This window comes from Thamnophis elegans, chromosome Z (genome assembly GCF_009769535.1).
Source record: "Thamnophis elegans isolate rThaEle1 chromosome Z, rThaEle1.pri, whole genome shotgun sequence".
NCBI classification, from domain to species: Eukaryota; Metazoa; Chordata; class Lepidosauria; order Squamata; family Colubridae; genus Thamnophis; species Thamnophis elegans.
The window spans coordinates 85379033-85400962 of NC_045558.1; the positions used below are offsets into that span (position 1 = coordinate 85379033).

The following is a 21930-nucleotide window of genomic DNA, read 5'->3' on the forward strand; positions in this document are numbered from 1 at the left end:
CAAGGAGGGAGGTAGAGGGAAAGAAGAGGGAGGAGTAAGGAAGGAGTAAGGGGAATGTAAGGAGGGCGTGTTGGGAGTAAGGGGAGAAGGAAGGTTTGAGGGGAAAGGGAAGTAGGAGGGGAGTGTTAGAGGGAGGAAAGGAAAGTTGGAGGGGGTAGATGGGGTGTATGGAGGATGGAAGTGTCAGGTGGGGTTGTGAATGATGAGTTGTGTTTTCTTTTTTATTTTGTTTTTTTATTTTATTTATTTTTTCTTATAGCAAATACTCTGTATATAAGTGATTATAAAATGGAATGTGAAAATGAATAAAATATATATATATTTTTAAAAAAAAATTATTTCATAATTCCATGGAGGCTAAAGAGAAATATTACTGTAGTGTGATTGGATGCATTACTAATGGTACCCACTTCATAATCAGAGATCAAATTTAGAAAATAATATAATTGTCTATATTCTGTTATGTGACTGCATTTGGTGCTGGACAACTACTTGCTTTTACTGCAAGTTGTAGCATTCTGTAGTGACATGACAAGTTATAAGATTTGTGGGGAAAATTGGCCCCATAGTGAATAATGTTAACAATGACCCACTTAATGGCCTCTTGATGACCCCTTTTAATAACTATCACAACTTACAATTATAATTGAGCACTCAATTAGTCATAAATCAAGGACTACCTACATGTGATTGCTAAGAATCTACACAGACTTGAGGGCATAGAAATATAAATAAATTATTCTGTCATATCATGTTGACAAATGCCGAACACTTTTAAAATAAAAAATAAGTGGTTTCCTCATGCTTAATGAACAGATGTGTGTGCATATTTTTTAATGACCTGACAAGCTGCAACCCCATTGGATGTACAGAATGTTTCAGAAATTAGGACAAAGAAATGGGGGGGGGGGGATGGAGGTGCAAGAAAATAAAGTCTTAGCATGCACAAGGCCCCTGGTAGTTATGTGTATATAATTGGGGGGGGGAAATAAAATTGAGGGGGTTATGCAGACAAAAACTTCAATTTCTCCTTTATCAACAGGATATTTAGAAAGGTGGAAAGGGAACACTGTTTTCCTTCACTAATATGGGAATATCAGTTGAATTTATGCAGGTCAATTATAGATCGATAATTGTTTTAATTTATAAGGCTGAAATCAGCCAAGATTTATTTAATCCAGAATTTAAGAACAAACTCTGAAGGTATAATAGTGTTTTTGAAAAAACTTGTAATCAATTCAGCTAAGAATCTTTATTAAACTTAAAATGCCGTGTGACTCCTGCTTTGGCAGCTTCTCATCAAAGGCACTTAGGTTAGAATTTTAAAGGGATACCATATCATTTTGATTTCTAGTCTTTGAGGTTCAAAATAAAATGTTTTTTTCTGAATGGATACTACTTTGCAACTGCAATAGCAAAACTTGATTAAGGTTAACAAAAGTATTTGTTAACATGCAGATTATGTCATTAGTAACTGGAGTCACAAATTGTACATTCAAGTTCAGAGGTTTGTGGTATCAATATTATTGAACATTTGAAAGCCTAAGCATTATAATGGCATTGCCATTGGAAAATGTGGATTTTGTTTCTCCCAAATTTTCTGAAAAGTTTTTCTTTCTTTCAAGTTTTCCTTTTCCCAAGTATTGTTATGATAGCAATATGCAAACATCTTAATTTTTCTTCAATCTTAGGAACACACATTTGTATTGTTATGTATGAAACATTTTTAACAGGAATGCTATTGGAAGAAGGCTTTAATAATTCCAATGGGAACTGGATCCTGGAACAAACAGTCCCGAGTGCAATAAATAGAAGCTTCTGTTTGCACTGTACAGAGCTGGGCTTTATTTAGATTTTGTCACTTAGTATGTAAGTGAATGTGTGTGCACACCTCCATTGTTACAAAAACTGAACAAGCTTACATAGATGGAGCATAAATAAAAGGATTATAACAAATGCAAAATGAGAAAGTGAGAAATGTTTGTGCTAAACAAGTGTCTTTAAATGAATTGGTATCAATCGAAAAATTTTATAGAGCAGTGAGAATAAAAAAGGCTTAATAAGTAGTCTGAAGGCAATTTATTCTTTTATTATAAATTTAGAGTGAATGACCAATGAAAAAGGATGACAATGAAGTACCAAGAAAGCTCATATATCAAAATTTTAGCAGCATTTCAACAGTTCTGGGCTTCCAACATTCTTCAAGCAAAGCTTCCTCAAATCCTTTCCAGTAAATACAACTACAGTAATAGGTTTTAAACGACAGAGCAGTCTTCTGGGAAAAAAACACAAGAGTTGTACAAACAAAGTGATTAATGCCAGAGAACTTCTCAAATGCTAATGCTTCAGAATTCCATAGCAATAAAAGGACATCAAATATTGCCTCTTAATTGCTACTTGGAAAACGCCTTATTAGATGCATAAATTAATTACATCAATTTGAAGCTTTTTTGATAGATTTATTTACTAATATATTTATTTTATAAAACGCACAAGACTGGCAAACTAAGATAATTCCTCAAAAAGTAAAAACTGATTTCTTATACAACCTGTTAAATTATCTTCGTTGACATCCTGTGTTCTGATGAATTACATGCTGTGGATGTTTCCATGTCACCACTAATCTGGAACAATACGGATGCATGCAACTATAGGGTGGACTCTCCTAGTTTGGCCTGACTGCTGCATTGAGATGTTATCAAAGGACAAGATGACACTGCAGAATTTTTCACTTCACCAACTGTTAGTATCAGAACTAATCCTTCCAAATGCTTCTTGGAGCTAGTATTGATAATAAAACTCTCCACGGTGCCAGTTTTAACAGCCAAACACCTCTTACTTGAGTAATTCCCTTTTTCTTTAGATATTGAAATGTCACAACTAATGTGTACACTGCCAGTATTGTATAATTCCACTGCATAGATGAGATTTACTGGTTATAATCATAGAAACAAGGTAGAATTTCAGTTTCATCTTTCTTTTCCTGAACTTGTTCATTAGATTGATGGTAATGAACCAAAATGAGAATCACATACAGGTGATGGCAAACATGTTTTAAAAGAAATTTGAACTCATCATATATAAAAGCAGAGTTGGATTTCTAAAAAAATAAATGCAGTGGTAGTAGATAACTGCAACAATATGATGCTTTCCTACTTACAGGAAATATTAATATTATCTTGGCATTGCTGGTGTTTGATGAGTAGAAAAGAATGCTAATTAAAATATTTAGGGAAGGAGAGCAATAGCAAATACACATACTGACAAACAGTATAATACTGTCAAGCTATTCCCCTTCTTTGGTACTGTCTAAACTTTCTTATCCAAAATATATAAGGGAAATGCAACATTAAAAAGCTACATTTCAAAGTATTTATAAAATCAATGTGCATACCGTATTATACACAATATGATATGAACCACATTTTACCAATGTACTTCGGTACTATTTTGTTTCAGTATCATTAAACTTTTTTTTCCCAAAAAGAATCTTACTCAGTATACATTTTGCTTCATCATATATTATTAGGTTGACAAATGTCCCAGCTTCTTAATGGGTTTTTAAAAATCACCACTAAATGATACATTATATACAGGTTTCACTAGAGATTAAGTTCTAGGCAATTATTTTCATCTCACTTATAACTTAAGGTAGTATTATCAACTACAAGCATGTAGGTATATGGGTGCGTGTCTATATACACACACAGACACACACACAGACACACTGTACAGAAGAAATGGCACCAAAGATACTCATAGTATGTACAGTAGATGTTAGATACTGAGGATAAATGACTTGCAGACTATCTCTTACTGTATGGTTGATCAGGGAGTTCTACATTCTGAGGATGAGACTTAAAAGAGATACTCCCTTTTTTCTGGAAAGAACAGTGAAGTATCAGACATATGGTAATATTCCATACATTAAGATTGCCATAATGCCAGCACTGAATAAGCCAGCTAGAGGAACAGTCACAAACCAAGCTAGAAAGATATTGCGGAAGAGATGCCAGTCAACAGCCTTCTTGGATCGTATCCAACCAACAGCTACCACAGAACCAACCTTGGAAATTTGAGAAGAAAGTTAGAATTAAATATATCTTAATACGTTGATAGATAGATAGATAGATAGATAGATAGATAGATAGATAGATAGATAGATAGATAGATAGATAGATAGATATGACTGTGGGTCAATAAATTTTGCTTGTTTAAATTGTCAGGAATTCTTTATTGATTACTATCATCACATTAGCTTGTGAGTTACATAGCACACACCAGCGATTTGTGGAAAGGGATGGGTTAGTAACCACCAAGTATGTCTAATGTGTGATGCAATAAAAAAGTGTTCACTTTAATAAGTTACATTTTAATGGTAAGTATAAATGACATCCCAACCCTTCACTTTCTCAAGATAGAAAAGTTAATGTTCTGTGACCATTAAACAACCATATTTATGGACCCCAGTTTATAAATAAATGCCAGTCAGCTGATGCCCAAAGTTAAAAAGCTCAAAAAAAAGTTGACATTTTAATTTCTTATTCATTTTTACATGGAGCAAGTTCAATAAATTCTTTCCAATGATTGACAACAGCATAATCCACTTAATGTATCTTAAAAGCTAGTCAAATGACCATTTCTGATCAATCAATTCTGACATTATTTTGGAAATGGAATGCAAACAAACAAACAAACAAACAATTCCAAGAATCTGTTTTGTAATCCCAGAAAAGTGTGGCTGTTTTAAAAGGTTGTAAACGTAGTACATTAAGTGCTCTAAAGTAATTTTGGGAATCAAATCTAAAACACTGCAAAGCCTTAGAATAAATATGTATGCAAGCTAATAAATTGTTTCTGCTCATTTTTATCTGGATTCTATGACTTTTCAATCCCTCTTAATTGTCAGTTGAATGCTTAACAGCAAAGATTAAGATACCACCTAGAATGGCATTCTATGAAGCATCAGCACTTATTTCAAAGAAAAAAAATGGTTACACTCTTCTCATATGCACAAGAATGAATTTTCCTCATGAGCTTCTTTAGATCATGTAATATACATTGGCAGTATAGCTGTAGCACACTTTTAGCAGCACTGAGCAGGTGCCAAGGACAGCAGAAACCTATGGAAGTATTGGAGGACACAATCATCAGCGTTCAAGAATGACACATGATAGTGCCCATAACTAAAATTCAACTGCTAACTGATCCAACTATTGCATATTAAATAGGAGAATAGTTATTAAATCTTCTATAGTCCCAAATCTTGCCCCCAAGCTCTTTTATTTCTGTTACAAGGGCACGAATAGTGTTCAGTTGTTTTTTTGTCTGGACCTGAAATCTGCAGCCATGTGACTGCTAATTGCAGTATCTAACTCAATTGTTTCAATGCATTTCATACTGGAGTATAAACAGCATCTACATGTCATCCTATTGTATCAAATAATCAGTACTATTACCTAGATCAGGTGTCTGCAACCTTAAACATTCAAAGAACGTTTTGGACCTGTTTCCCATAGAAAACACCGGGAACCACAAAACCTGAGTGGGTGTGACTAACTCGACATCACTCACTCCAACCCAGTCACATGACACCCCCCTTAGCCACACACCAGTCATTTAGGGCAGTGAATGGGTTGTTAAAAAAAAAAAACCTGGAACCACAAAAACCTTTTGATATATATCTCTCCCTCCCTCCCCCGTCTCTGTCTCTCTCTATCTCTCTCTGTCCCCTTCAATCTGCCCTCTCTCTGTATCTCTCTGTGTGTCTATGTCTCTCTCTCTCTCCCTCTCTCTGTGTGCCTCTATGTCTCTCTCTCTCCCCTCTTCTATCTCCTTACCCCTGTGTATCTCTTTCTCTCTCTGTGTCTTGCTATGTCTCTCTCTGGCCAGCTGTGGTTGCGAGAGGAAAAGGAGGGGGAGGAGGAGGGTCCTCCACCTCCAGGCAGCCAAAATCCCCCGTGCAAGTTTTAAAGCTACAGCTGGATGCTGCAGGCCCATCATCCTTTCAGTCATCCCCTCCCAGATCCCATTCTCACCCGCCAGCCCTCATGTTGGCAAGGCTAGCATTGGTTGCAGCTGGCTTGGGACAGTATCTCAGGGTGGAGAGCAGGTTGCATGTCTCTGCAAACAACTGAGGAACATCCAGCACCAACAAGGGCCCCAGAAGAAGTTCCAGCAAGAATGAGGCATTGGACAATCAGCCCCGACCACTTCTCCAACACCCCCATTTTTCTTACCTTCTCAGGCCAGGCAAGGAGTGACTGGGAGGGGAGGGTGAGGCCAGCTAGTGGTTGGATCACCTAACAAGGAGGCACAGCAGAGGGCCCAAAGAGCTGCATCCGGCTTTGGAACCACAAGTTGCAGACACCTGACCTAGATTTTTTCTACTGTTTTCATCCCTTGCTCATTTTTTTAGGTTTATCTTCCAATTTCCAGCTGATCAGACTCACTAGTAATATCTCCATCACTTTTTTGCTAGCTTTTCTCTTCTTTTCAACAAAATTAAGAAAAAGACTAGGAAGAATGGGCAATACAAAAATGAACAGCTGTGTCTGAAGTTGTAGCTTGGCTTTTGTGGTTGACTCGTTACATATCCCTGCTCACAATCAGACTACAGTAATGGGAAGGGATAGGGGAGGCTTTGGGATGTAAGGGAATACAAGTTCTCTGGAAGTGTGAGACAGACTTAAACCCCAAGGTTATTGCCTGGGAACATCCGAGGCAGACAGCTTATTTGCAAAATAAAAACAGTGCAACTGATTGGGAGGTTCGGGGGGGGGGGGAGTTTTTCTGATGTTGTTTATGCATTAGAACTGGCTTTCCTACTTCTGTACCCATAAGGATTTTAATTAAAGTTATGGAGAAAAAAAGTTCCAGGAGGTTTTTTTTGCTGTTTAATGAAGTGGGACAGTTGACATTAAACTAGTTCTCAGGGTAATGGCCTACCTGGATTCCACCAGGTCATCCTTGAGATGTTGGCTATGGTCAAAGAAATGGAAGAAAAAAAGAAGCCAGGAAGTGATTCTGGCTCGGGTATCAGAGGTCGCTATCTCAGGCTGGAGCAAGAGCACAGGCCGCTTGCACATGTCTAAACCAAAACCCAAGAAGTCTGAGCAATCACCCACAGCCAGGAAAGAGTAAGTGAGAGATGCCTCGTACCAGGGATTGAAGACCAGTGGATGACAAATATGGAGAAGGCCAAAGACTCTCTTCTCCCTGCCAGAATCAATATGGTTTGAGGTAGAAGATGGAGAGCAAAGTGGCTAGCCAAATAGGATGAACCTGCTAAGTGGAACATCCCGAATGCTGGTTACAGCCCATCAATGGAGCATCTGAAAGAGAAATTCACAGGGATGGAAATTCGTGCTGCAGCAACACCAGGAGCCGCTTCTGCTTCTGGCAAAGGGATAGTGGAAACCCTGGCGACCCTTGCAACTCCCTCTCCTATCCTTCAGCCAGCAACACAAGCAGCTGCACCTGCAGTCAGAATGCCAGTGCAAATGGCCTTCAGAACACCGCCTCCTCTGTTCCACCAATGGCACTGCTGTGGTCAGGGCCAGGGCTGTAGTCAGGGCCCTATCCTTGCGGTTGCATCTGGGATTCCAGCACTGGTACCAATAGTGGCAGCTGGCATTCTACCCCGGGATATGTCTTATTGCGGGAGAAACTGCAGCCAACCTCCTTGGTGGTCCTCTTTGATTGGTGTCCAAAGCACCTAGCCCATTTCTTGGTTCAAGTCTGGCATCACATGGAATGCTACTGAGCAATATATTCGGAAGATGTGACATGGATCCATGTTATTGCGGTCAATCTGGAAGGGAGTACTTCAGAGTGGCTAGTGTCACTACATGATGAAGGCGCCCCTGAGCTAGATGACATTGAGGCTATTATTAGAGCCGAGGTGGCGCAGTGGTTAAATGTAGCACTGCAGGCTGACTGCAGTTCAGCAGTTCGGCTGTTCAAATCTCACCGGCTCAGGGTTGACTCAGCCTTCCATCCTTCAGAGGTGGGTAAAATGAGGACCCGAATTGTTGTTGGGGGCAATATGCTGACTCTGTAAACCGCTTAGAGAGGGCTGAAAGCCCTATGAAGCGGTATATAAGTCTAACTGCTATTGCTATTGCTATTATGCAATCCCTAGGACCCCATGGCAGCCCATTGTGCAGAAGTCCATACCAGTGCCCTAAACCAAGGGAAGTGACTGGTTAACTACCTCCAAGAATTTCGCTATCTACACAGCCACCTGGGAGACTGGCCTGAGTGCTTACTGGTCTATCATTTCCAAGAGGAGCTGAGCAAGGAACTCTTATCAGAATTGCCTATTCCGAGGGGGGGGGGATGCCACACAACCTTCAAGCATGGTACTGTGTAGCCATAGAGGCAGAGATTGACGTGGTGGAATTCTACAAACATACTGAGCATGAGTCAGAGGGGGCATGCTGCTAGCCAAAGGAGGCAAATCCTGCCAAAGTCTTGGTAGCTGATTTCATTGAGGAAAAGAGGAGCACTGTGCTGCCAAATGCCTAATATCATGGCCAAGGAATGTTCCCCTCCTTCTGAGTCAACCAAAGAAAACCGTTCCATGAAGCCATAAGAGAAAATGCATACAGGGCAACAAGTCATAGAGTTCTCCCTTCTGTTCACTGAAGGGGAAGGAACTCTGGCCTCTGTCAGAGAAAACTGGGTTTTCTACTTCTGTACCCATATGGCTTTTCAGTAAATTTATACTCTTGGAGAAAAAATGTCCCAGGAGTTTCTTTTGCTGCTTAATGCAGTGGGACAGTTGATATTGTCTTTAAAAGGAATTTATAGAGAAAGAACGTGGAATGGTAGTATAAACAGAATGTAAAAAGCACCACATTTTATTTAAAAACTGAACTAAAAAAATGCAATTTACATATTTGAATTTATTTTTTCTTCAAATTTTTAAATGGGCATCAGTTATACTGGTTTTTAGAAGCAATTTTATACATTATACAAATTTAGTGTAATTATTTTAATGACAATACATATTAGAAAAGCAGTTAAGTTCATCACTAAAAGCTACAATGTCTAGAATTTCAAACAGCTAGGCTTATATTGGTTTGAAATTAAACACCATTTGCCTTCAAACAGAAAAGTTGTGACTTAGACTGCACTGCACTTGTGGTTGTTTTCCATAATTTTTACATTCTATAATCCACAAGTGTCCAGTATGAAAAAAAATATTTGTGAGAAAAATACTATTAATGCAAAGCTAACATTAAATTTAATATACGGAAGCAAGAATACTAAAATGTTACATCTATTGCTTGTTAATTGACTATTAAAATGAATTCTACAATGTAATTCACAAGTTGCAAAAATAATAAGCAATAAAAAAATAAACTATGGTCTGTGTAATCTAATATTTGTTTTAAAAATCAGTTTCCTATTATTTGGAAGAATTTATCCTTCAAATTTTTAAAGCATTTTTGAAAGTAAATAAAAATTCCACATTTTGAGTTTTGATTATTGATGTTATAAGCAATGTAATATATTGTATGTCACGAGACATTACATAGTGAAGGCAAAATGGGGAAAAATCAGAATTTACTATTTATTTATGTTTTTAAATGATTGTGAATGTGTTTAATTGGCATGACCACTACAAACTCCAATACCTTGCAATGAGTGGAGCTTATTGGAATACCCACATTTGAGGCTACAAGTACGGTTAGCGCACACATAACTTCAATGCAAAATCCACTGTGAAGAAATAAAAAGAGACAGATGGAGATTTTGTAGCGTAAAAGTGACACATAGGAAATCCCATGCCATGCATTCATCAGGAAAGTGGAAGGATGAAGGATATAAGGTGTCAGAACTTCTTGGCAAAAAAGAATGCAACAGATCAAAGTTCATGTGTGGCATGACCTACAGAAAAAATATGGCTATTCAGAGCCAAATCTATCAACAAGTTTGAGACAGCACTCAAGGAAAGCCTAATACAGATTTGTTTCAGCTTATTGTATTCATAGTAGCTAACAAAAGTCCTTTACATTTTCTGTATCAGGTGATAAAATGCCTTAGTTCTATTCTCATTATTAGAGATTTTTCCCTTTTATTTTTAAAATGTAAATTGAATTTTTATTTAATATTCTTGTGCAATTGCATAGCCATATGAATAACTTGGCATCAAATAAAAAGCACAAGTTTTTAGTTTTTGCACAAGATCTGGGCAATTAACAGGGCACGCAAAAATCCAAAGGCTGCCTTTTTATGGAACACATAGCTACATAAAATTGAATATGGCTGTGCATTTAGTTATGAATAAATACTAATAAGTTTAAAAATGCTCAGCTGTAAAAAACCTGAAAGATAATCAAATGTTTGAGAAGGGAAGTAAAACCTCATATATCGTGTATTTTATAAAAATATGAGGAATGTCTTCTACATCCAATTTAAGTTTTCTACTGTGTTATCATGCCATTATAAACTGATCTGAGCAGTAAGGTTAAAAAAAATAAAAATGAATAATCCAGACCAGCTTGGCTGCAGTCACAGGGCAAAGGCATACCTTGCAGTGTGTAGTACTGACAGGAAGTCCAACATTGGAAGCTACCACAACTGTGAACGCCGAAGCCAACTCAATAGTGAAACCACTGCAGGAAGCATAAGAAAACACTTCACAGTCACTCTTTTTTTTAAAAAAAATCTTGATCTATCAGTCTGGGTTTATACCTTGTAACATGCCAAAAGCTTACCCGTTCTTCTTCAAATGCTTTCCTCCAATGTTTGATCATTGAGTTATATTAAAAGAATAAGAAACTGCTGGATAATGAAAACTATATACACACATACATCCAGATTAAATTAGTGAAGCAACTTTCTGGTATCTGATATCTAATCTATATTCCAAGAAATTAAGGCTTAATTAGCAATTAGGTTAGCAGCAGAATTCTAGTATGCATGAAAAACGAATAAAAATCATGGGTCCAGTTTTTAGTTTTAGAAAGCAAAACTAAACTACTTTGATTTATGCCTTTTCTCTATGCTATTCAAGACATTGTCAGACTTTTCTGCTCAACTATATCCCAACACTTTAAGCGTGTCATGTTAGTTTAAAGACAAGATTTTCAACTCGGCTCAAAAGCAAAAATAATTAGGGGCAAAGATGTCACGACAAAATTTATCAAAGTAAGTATTATTCACTCAACAGGCACTTACCTTGATGGTGTGATAGGTGTGAGGTCTTTTCCCATTGTTTGGATCACTCTTCGTCCCCAGACCCAGAGGCCTACACAGATGCCAATGCCTCCATACAGTAGCAGCCAAATAGGAGTAGGAGAATCTTGCATTACACCACCCTGATCATATATAAGCCAGAGGGCAACCAAAGGGCCTATAGCATTGCTAGAGAAGAAAATATAATGTCAAATCCTAAATACTTTGCTGTAATAGCTTGCAGACCATCTTAATGTACATCAGACTAGCTTCTTACAAAAAGCTGTTTTTCTATAAGCATTAGCCTTATACTGTCTTCGCAGTCAATCTCCTTCAATGTTCTTAATTTCTTGCTTCCTTGAGCATAGTGGCTGTGCTGTTATGCTATTAGAGAATACCAAATGACTCTTGTGCATATCTCATGAATATTACTTGGCAAAAATCTACACCTAGCACAGACCAACCATTAAAATACTTTGCTGATTGTTTATCATTGGTTTTATGATATTTATGCCCAGGTAACTTCAGAACTATTGATTATGTAATAGTTACTATGGCAACATTAGCCCCAAGTTCATTTCTGAGCTCAAAACAGTTGGTTTGAAGCGCTAAATGTTATCAAGTTTGGCTACCTCAGGTAATGTTTTCTTTGTTGCAAATCTATGTATTTACCAAGGAGTCTAAAAAACACCTTGTTTTATATTCATCTCTAACACAAAGTTAGATTGGTGCAGAGATCAAGTAGAGGTTCCCTCCTTCTCTTCCTCAATGTTCAAGATTATTTGCATGGATCACTTTAAAATCATACAATTAAAAGTGGGCTGGAATTTGAAAATAAAATATAGGACTCAATACATATCAGCTTGGAATACATAATGGACATCAGTAAAGTCCTAGAAATTTTATGAACAATAGTGTTAGATATTAGGACTCTTTCAATCTGACAAATGACTTAGAAGACATTGGACCTCATACATAACATTTTTCTGCTATTTGATAAGCAGTAAGATCTTTGTGCAAGCCTGGAAAAATTGTGGTTGTTTTAAGGAAATCCAATTGATAAAACAACCATCTACCATCTTGATGTGACAAAACATACATGTCCTGCTCATTTTTTCTGAGACTGCTTGTGCAATAATACCTACTTAAAAGACTGAAATTGTGATAATTCAAAAGCTGAATTATTATTTCATTAGGTTTATGACCCATGATTAAGACGAGATAAGGGAAAGAAGATCTGCAGCAGAACAATGCTCTGTTACTTTACTACCATTATTAACATACAGCATTTCTGAACAATGTTAATTTGTCGCTGGAAAAATAAATTGAATAATTTTCAAAACAATACAATTTACAATAAATAAATTTGAAACAAATCTGAAATGAGCTTACAATATTTAAAATTCTAAATAGGGTTTTTCATGCTTTAAAAGTTTCAATTTTAAACCACTTTGCATAATGCTAATAAATATATATGTTCATTACAGAAAATAAGAAAAATGAAAGTGTGGGAAAAGAGCAGGAGAATAGAGACTTGTTCAGATTGATTGTTTTTCATATACTTAACAATGGAAAAAGAGAACCCATCTATTTATTATATTTATATCCTGGATTTCATTCAGGAGTTCAAGACAGCATAGGGTTTCCTGTCCTATTTATCTTCAAACAACAAACATATGAAGTAATTTGCGCTGAAAAAGAATGACTATTTCAAAATCATCTGTGAACTTCTGTAGCTGTGAGTGAATCAGAATAATTATCTCCTGCCACTTAATCCAACACCTTAACCATTACTTACTCACTCACACTATCACAGCAATGTTTTATTCAGTTTCAGTAACTTTTTATTCTCACGCTTATGCAGGAAATGTAATAAACTCACAAATCTAAAACTGCAGTTGGAATTTGCTCAACTAGTTGTTTACCACAAAAATATATTAGCAGTGCTTTACTTTAAGAATGTGAGAGGAGCTAAAACTCATCAATGCTCTTTTTAATGTTTCTTTGGAAGGATCTTCCAAAGACATTCAGTTGGTTCTTAACCTAATTGGCTTCCAGAAGCTGCTCAAATTAATGCTCTTCCATGGAGCATATGGGTCTTGACTTCATCTTGGTTTCATTGATTCAACTTTATTAGGAGTTTTTCATTAGTTTATTGGTAGTTTATTATTATTATTATTATTATTATTATTATTTATTTATTTATTTACTGCATATCGTTCTAACATATATTTGCATACCACCAAAAGTCCTTAGGGGTTTGGCAGTCTATAAATGTAAAAATTATACATAAGCACTTTTGTTGGCACTTTTTCTATTTTATAACATGAGTTAGATAATTTCTAGTTCCTGCCTGGAACTATTTGCATTGTGTTATTCCCTAATCAATAAAAATATTGATATAGAAGTTAATAGTATCAGGTGTGGAAAACTGGCTTGCAGTCATAACTGCTTTTATTTTCCAATGATATCAATTGTATCTACATTAGGAAAAGGGACTTGATATGAAAAGCAGGTGGTGACTATGGAAGAGATGCATGGAAATTCTGTAACCAACTGACACACTTTCTACAATTTGTAATGGAAGATGGGTTTTTATATTTTTATTTCTATGTTTGTTGGTCCTTGTTCAAAATCGACCGTTGGACTTACCTGAACGGTCCTTCTATGTGTGCTGCGAGGGGAATCCAAGCATGGGTTAACTTTGTCCATTAGCCTTGAGACTGAGTTATGTAAATTGGTGACCACGCCTCCACTGGCCGGAAGGGCTCAGTTTCGTACGAAGTCAGCCGTTTAATGATGTATAACAAGAAGAACAATGATAACATAACAATAACAGTAGTAATAAAGGCTGTAGCCAAAAGGCATACAAACATATTCAGGAAGAAATGCAAGTCATAAGCAAATAACATCTGACATAAAGCGGTACATATCAATGAAGATAACGAATTTGAAGACATGACCACCCTGGCCAGCCGCAGCTGCGGGCGGGTTTGGATTCCCCTCGCAGCACACATAGAAGGACCGTTCAGGTAAGTCCAACGGTCATTCTCCTGTGTGCTGCTTGGGGAATCCAAGCATGGACATGCCAAAGCAATTAAGGTCCAGGGCGGGAACCAGGCTGGCCAGGGTCCCCCGCAGGGGGGAGCACCTGTTGCAATACACGCCGCCTGAAGGATGCCTCAGCCGAGGCATACACATCAACCTTGTAATGTCTGATAAATGGTGATGGTGTAGACCAGGTGGCTGCTCTACAGATCTCTTCCACTGAGGCTTGCGTGGACCAGGCCGCCGTGGTGGCCGCACTCCTGGTAGAGTGAGGGGTGATGCGCCTGGGAACCTGCTGGGATTGACTGTCATAAGCAAGGGCGATGCACGCCTTCAACCACCGCCCTATCGTATGAGAAGAAACTTTCTGTCCCATAAGATGGTTGAAATGAAACAAAGAGTGCCTCAGACCGTCGGAAGGACGCTGTACGCTTCACGTAGCGGCGAAGAACCCTGCGCACATCCAGGTGATGCCATTGGCGCTCCTGCGGATGAGAAGGGTTGGGACAAAAGTCCGGAAGGACGAGTTCCTGAGCTCTGTGGAACAGCGTGTTGATTTTTGGTAGAAAGGCTGGGTCCAAGCGGAGAACAACCCTGCTGGGGTGGAATATACAGAGATCCGCTCGAACGGAAAGAGCCGCCAGCTCAGAAACCCGCCTGGCTGATGTAATCACCACCAAAAACACTGTCTTAAGAGTCAATAGTCGAAGACTGATGGAAGAAATAGGTTCGAAAGGAGAGTCCATAAGTGCCCTGAGCACTAATGTCAGATCCCAGGTAGGGTAGCGGTGCACGGTCGGAGGTCGGATGTTGGCCGCCCCCTTCAGGAAGGCCTTGACTTGAGAATGTTGTGACAAGGACCGTCCTTGACCTCCCCCAATCACCGTGGCAAGAGCTGTGACCTGCCTGAGGAGCGTGTTGGGTGGCAAACCTTTGTTAAGATCAGATTGTAGAAAGTCCAACACTCGGGGCGCCGAATCCTGGAGGGGGTCTGCCCCAGCCCGTCGGCACCACCTGCAGAAGGCCTGCCAAGTAGCCTCGTAAATTTGAGTGGTGGAAGGTCGGCGTGCCGCCTGAATCGTGCTGATGACCTCACTGGAATACTGCAGGTTTGTCAGAATAGTCCGCTCACGTGCCACACGGCTAATTGTAGCAACTGGGGGTTCGGATGAATGAGGACCCCCTGATGGAGCTGGATTTGATCGTCCAGGATCCTCCATGGGCGGGAGATTGACAGATGCACCAGGTCGGCGTACCAGGTCCGCCGGGACCATATCGGAGCCACCAGGAGGACTTCCGCACGTTCCGACAGAATCTTCTGGATGACCGCCGGGATCACTGGAAGAGGCGTAAAGGCGTAAAGGAGGCCGGCCGGCCACGGGCTGCGCAAGGCATCCACTCCCTCCACTCCGGGGGACACATACCTGGAGAAAAAACAGGGCAGTTGCGCATTGTGAGGTTGCGCGAACAAGTCCACCACCGGACGGCCGAATCGGAGGGAAATCTGCTGGAAGAGGTCTGGATGCAACTGCCACTCTGCATGATCCACTGTGGCTCTGCTCAGCCAATCCGCCTGGATGTTGGATTCGCCCGAAATGTGTTCTGCTCGAAGGGACAACAGCCTGGACTCTGCCCAATGATGCAACTTCTCCGCCTCCATCATGAGAGCTCTGGAATGCGTGCCCCCCTAGCGGTTGACATGCGCCTTGGAGGTCACATTGTCGGTCAAAATCAGCACGTGCTTGTGAGTCACAATGTCCTGAAACTCTCACAGGGCCAGTCTGATGGCCCGCAGCTCTAGCCAATTGATGCTGTTGGACAGCTCCCGGTCCGACCAGCGACCCTGTGCCACCCTGTCCAGGGCATGGCCGCCCCATCCAAACAGGCTGGCGTCCGTCGTAACCTGGATACATTCCGGCTCTTTGAACGGACACCCCTTGAGAATCTTTGAGGACGCCCACCATCGGAGTGATCTGAGGGCCTTGGGTGAAAGATGGACCTTGAGCTGAGAATGACTGGTGTGAGATCTCTGATAAGGAAGCAGGAACCATTGGAGTGGTCATGCGTTAAACCTGGCCCAGGGAACGATGTCGATGCAAGAAATCATCTTCCCTAACAGCTGAGAGAGTAAAGCCAGGGGCACGAGCCACAGGGCTGACACTTGAGAAGCCAGCCGTTGGATGCTCTGTCGCCTTTCCAGAGACAGGAAAACTTGGCAAGTGGCGGAATTGATGACGGTCCCTAAGTGAAGCAGCGTTGTAGTCAGCTGCAGATGGCTCTTGGGAAGATTCAGCACGAAACCGTGCCTCCGCAGGGAGTCCATCGTTACCTGAAGATCCCATAGGGCCTGGTCCCGGGATGGTGACAGGACCAAGATGTCGTCTAAATAACAATTCATTCTCACCAGAACTGAACGAAGGGAGGCCGCCACCACCGCCAGGAGCTTGGTAAAAGTGTGGGGCCCCGATGAGAGGCCGAAGGGCAAGGCCCTGTACTGGAAATGATGGCCTGCAAAGTGGAAGCGCAGGAACCGTTGATGGGCTGGATGAATGGGCACATGGAGGTACGCCTCCTTGATGTCGATTGACGTCATCATGTCACCTTGGCAGATGGATGCCAGGATGCTTTTCAATGACTGCATCTTGAACCTCTGGTACTTGATGTACCAATTGAGTCTTTTCAGATCTAGAATGGCTCGCCATCCTCCTGACCTTTTGGGCACCAGAAATAGGATGGAGTAAAACCCTAGACCTTCCTGCCCCTTGGGAACCTGTTCTATTGCTTTGATGGATACGAGATGATTTATTTCAGCTTTCATGAGGCGCCGCTTTACTGAGCACCTGGGAACAGGGCACCTGATGAAACGTCTTGGAGGAATGGAGAGAAATTCTAGTGTGAGGCCCAGCCTCACCACCTGAAGGGCCCAGGCGTCTAAGATGGTTTCCGCCCATTGATGAGCGAAGGCCAGCAGACGCCCGCTGATCCACAGTTGGAAATTGCAAAAGGGTCTCCAAATCAGGGGTAGAAGTGTACAGTTTCCTCTCCCCGTTGCTAGGAGGGGTAACTGCAGTTGGCTGGTCCCATTGCTTCTGAATGAAATCCATGAAAAGCTTTGGAGAAGGAACTACCTCCTGCAATGAAACTGGCTCAGCAAAGAGGCGTTCAGTGGTGTCCAGGCCTACAGCAGAACTATCCTTGGGAGCTACTTCTCCCATATGGGTAGTGGCCTTAGCTTTAAATAACAAGGATTTAAACAGAGTAGGCCGAAACAGACTAGAAGAATTAGGCTGGTCAAAGATCAGGCCTTCATCATCAGAGAACTCCCTATCAATCAACTCCCCTTCCTCCACCAAGGCCGAATCCTCACCATAAGTAGAGGGAAGAGGGGAAACAGGCCCTGTCTGCAGATCAGGCAGATCCCCCTGTGGAGCTGGGAGAGAAGGCCCACCCTGGGTGGGAACCACCACCGGGGCCTGATTCCTCCGAAGCAGCTCAGCATCCACCCCCCTGGATATAGCTGCAGATATCATTTGGTAAATATCTGGGGATAGGCCCTGGTCATAGCCTTCCATAGGCCTTAGGCCTGCAGCAGTGGGAGTAAATGTGGCAGAGGGCCCAGCACGTGGCATAGAGTATATTGGAATAGCCTGGGCCTCGAGCAGTGCTGTGGGGAGCTGGATCCCCAACCCCCCCGCCCCAGATTCAGGGATAACAGGCAAGGAACGATCTGGAGACCAGGTCTGGAGGCCTGCAGGTTGTGGGGCTGGTGAAATATGCTGAGGTAAGAGCGTGGGAGGGGAAACTCTACCCTCTCCAGAGGCTTTAGATGGTGCTTTAGATTTATCCTTCTTTTTGTGGCCCTTATCCGGAGCTCCGGAGGTCTCCCTGGGCCTCTGACTGGTGGCCCTAGAGGTGGCTCTGCCAGGCCTTGAACTAACCCCCGCTTGGGCAGCACCCTGATTATCAGAAGAGGTTTCAACTGTACCTCCCACAGTAGAATGATCAGCCATTGCAATGAATTGAGATTCGAAAAGACTCAAAAGGAACAAAGCACAGAATTCACTGAAAGGCAAAGAGACCGCGTGGCCAGCAAAGCAGCAGGAAAACAACTCCTCCCCAAGGCACACAAAGCCGAAGTGAGGGAATTGGGAGGGGCCGATGAATCAGCAACTGCAAGGAGTCTCAGCTGTGCCTGCGTCAGAAATGGCCCCAGCATGGCGCCGAACAAACGAGCGCCAAATTCAAATCGTAAGCCACAAGCACAGTCCCTTTAGGCTCTCAGGGGGAAAATAATGCCGGGATCGCTGGCGCGCTGCCCTAATGCGATCGGCTTTCCGCAAAGGCAAACCTCGCTGCGAACAGCGGGTAACTCCCAGCGGCAAGAGAAGAGAAGCCGCGCCGCGAACGGCAGGCAATTCAAGGGCTCCGAGGCTCTTAACACAGCAGGGGCTCTTGTCAGCCCAAAGCTCCGCGCTGTGGAAGAAAAACCCCCTGCTGGCAGGCACAAAGGATCTGCCGCTCAGCCACCTGCAAAGGCTGTAAACGTCTACGGGGGGAAAACTCAAGCCCCAAACGGCTCCAAATGGGAGAGAAATACCTGAGCGGTAAAAGGAGCCATAGAGGGAACTGGCAGACAGCGAACTGTCGCCTCCCCATCGTAAATCTTTTCCACCAATTAAGTCCATCGTGCTTGCAAGGAAATCCAGAAAAAGAGTATAATTTTGTCCCAGAAGTCTGGAGAAAAATTGATATACGTCTCGTCGGCTGGACTGAGTTAAGAAAACTGAGCCCTTCCGGCCAGTGGAGGCGTGGTCACCAATTTACATAACTCAGTCTCAAGGCTAATGGACAAAGTTAACCCATGCTTGGATTCCCCAAGCAGCACACAGAAGTAGTAAAAATTGTTTTTTTTTTAAAAAAAGAAAAGAGATTTTGGAAATAACATACCTAGATTTTTGCTTAATTTTTATTATAGAAATCTGCAGAATAATAAAGGCAGGCAAGTTGGGGAACCTGATAGACATGACGTAATAGGCGCTAAGCCATTTATTTCTGCATTACCTTTTATCCTGTTTTCAGCATGTATATGTTTACTTATCATTATCCTCATCCTTAAACTTCATAAAGAGATACAATATAAATTGAAAACAGATTGTATAATGCTTATCTGTTCCCTAGTAGTATTGGGGATGGGAGGTATGTTTTAACCCAGTTTCTGATCAGAAAGGGGAAAAACAATAATTGTAGATGCAGTCATTAACTAGCTGAGGAAAAATATTCAGCTCCCAAATACTGAGTTTCTCCTATGATTCCTTCAGGAAAACTTAAGAAAAAATACTAATTCTGTAAACACTGTAGAATCCTGATTATGTTATTAAGATCACTCAAGGACACAAAACTGTGCCAGCTTTTGAAGTCTATCGAATTCTTCCCCAAACTACATCAATAGCTACGGTATTTTTCAGAGTATAAATCTGGGTGCATTTTATACATTGAATACAGCATTTTTTGCATCCTGAAGCCATGCCCCCTTCACCAAAATGGCAGTGAATACCCTTACGGAGGCTTTCAGAAGAGCTCCTGGGGGCTGGGGAGGGCAGAAATGAGCAAAAAACAGGCTGTTTTTGCTCCCCACCCAGCCCTCAACAGCACTCTATAAGCCTCCATAAGGCTATGCTTGCAATTTTTTTGACAAAAAGGGCCTGTTTTCGCCCCCCCCCTGAGCACACTGTAGCATCCCCCCCCCCCCCCCCAGGCTATTCATGCCTTTTTTTGGAGAAAAATTTTTTTTGGGCGGTTTGCAGAGTGCAAAAACTTTTTCCCCCCCTTTTGGAAAGCTCTTTAAGTGATTGATGAGAATTAGACTGATCAAGTGCTGTGCCAGCAGAAAGAAAGTCTTAGGTGCTGCCGAATGTCAGCGATTTCCTTCTCCAGCATATGGATAAATACACCTGGAAACATCTACCTACCTACTCTCTCTCTCTCTCCCTACCTATGTACTGTATTTTTCTCTTTCCCTCTCCCTCTCCCTCCCTCCCTACTCTCTCTCCCTCCCTACCTATCTATTGTATTTTTCTCTGTCTCTATTTCTCTCTCTATCCCTCTACCTACCTACCTACACACACTCTTTATGTCTCCCTACCTACCTACTGTGTTTCTTTCTCTCCCCCCTTTATCTACCTACCCACCTACCTATTCTCTCTCTCTCCCTACTTACCTACTGTATTTCTCTCTCTTTCTCTCCCTCTCTATCCCTCTATCTACCTACTTACTTTTTTTAAAAAAAATGCCTCTTCAAAACCTTGGTGTGTTTTATACTCCAGTACATCTTATACTCTGAAAAATACGGTACTTCTTTTTCGCTCCCCTCTTTTCTTGGGTCAATTTTACATTTCTTAATATTCAGTCAGTCTAATAAAGATATCTGGGACTCAAATTAGGATGCTCAAATTTTTGACTAGCAAATCTCCCTTTGTTTTTGACATAATGTGGAAATTTAGATATTCAACAGCAAGATCCTTCAGTAAGTGAAGAGGAATTTACATAGAAATGGGAACAACTCGGTAAAGATGCCTCCTATTCTATTAGTAGTTAAGCACGCAGGGTTCCCAGTGAATGTATACTGAAGTAATATTTATCCCAGTTACTTTGTTTTTGTAGGTTTTTTCTTTTAAAAGAACCCACCAGATATAAATTAGGCCAATTACATTGATATAAACATAAATGTACTGTAATTTCTTTCTAACTTTTCTAATCAATTACACATAAATCTGTATGATTTATCTAAAGAAAAAGACACATGTTTTAATAGGTTTTATATTTTAAAAAATGTGACATTAACCATTTAGCTATTAGTTTCAACAGCTTTGAAGAATTTTCAGCACAACATGAGTCCCAGCATCTGGTAGAGCCTAATGTAAATGTCAATGTGCCCCATGGATCCAGATTCTGAATAACCCTGGATATAACATTTAGTTATAGTCCTATTCATATTCTACTAAATCAGAGTTTATCCTTAACATATTAATGCACAGTATTTATCAACTAGGAGTGAATGAAAACATTTATATGAAAAATTACATATTTTTGGGGGAAATGCCCTTCTAAAGATAAACATTCCTTAAAAGACCTCCATAATGTAATGGTATAAACAAAGGATTATCTCTCCTCCCATCCCAGAAAACAAAAACAGGATCAAAAGAGTGTAAAAGTTGCTAAATAGAAAAACATTCTTTTTGATAATAGTGATTCTCAAAAAGTTAAACTACATGCAACTGCAAACAGGTCACAAGAATATTATATTGTGCTTGTAATACATTTAATAGCCAATGTAAAATTGGTAATTACTTGTCAACAGGATTTCCATATATTCCATTTTCTACGTATGTATAGTGTTCCATTCCTGCAATCTTTTAAATAAACTATTATGGCAATATTGTAATGTTTTATGTTAAGGGAGAACTGTTGAATATGATCTCTCCTCCTCCCCCCTTTATCCTGCAAAAAACAGCATGATCCTGTCTTGTAAATGCATGGATGTTTCCATAATAGCAATAAAGGTCTCTCTCAAGCTGTTTACCTGCCACTGACAATTTGTTGTTGCAGAAACTCCAGTAAGTACTCACACAATATAATTTGGGAATTGCTATTATAATTCTAAAGAAGGAGAGGAAATAATAAAGAAGCAGAAACTAT

General features: G+C 40.6%; 1 protein-coding gene across 4 annotated transcripts in view; it reads right to left on the reverse strand.

Annotated features, from left to right (window-relative positions):
* Positions 1-2069: 2069 nt before the first annotated feature.
* Positions 2070-21930, reverse strand: part of SLC20A2 (solute carrier family 20 member 2) — an 85799-nt gene continuing 65938 nt past the window's right edge. For 3 of the 4 annotated variants that reach the window (XM_032236758.1, XM_032236757.1, XM_032236760.1), the window contains exons 9-11: positions 11191-11376; positions 10541-10625; positions 2070-4066 (exon numbers count right to left, since the gene is read on the reverse strand). In XM_032236758.1, coding sequence (XP_032092649.1) covers positions 3902-4066; positions 10541-10625; positions 11191-11376 — 436 coding nt within the window. In that variant the 3' untranslated portion in view covers positions 2070-3901. Of the gene's footprint in view, positions 4067-8710; positions 9730-10540; positions 10626-11190; positions 11377-21930 lie in introns of those variants that run through there. The other variant, XM_032236761.1, reaches the window with a different exon arrangement.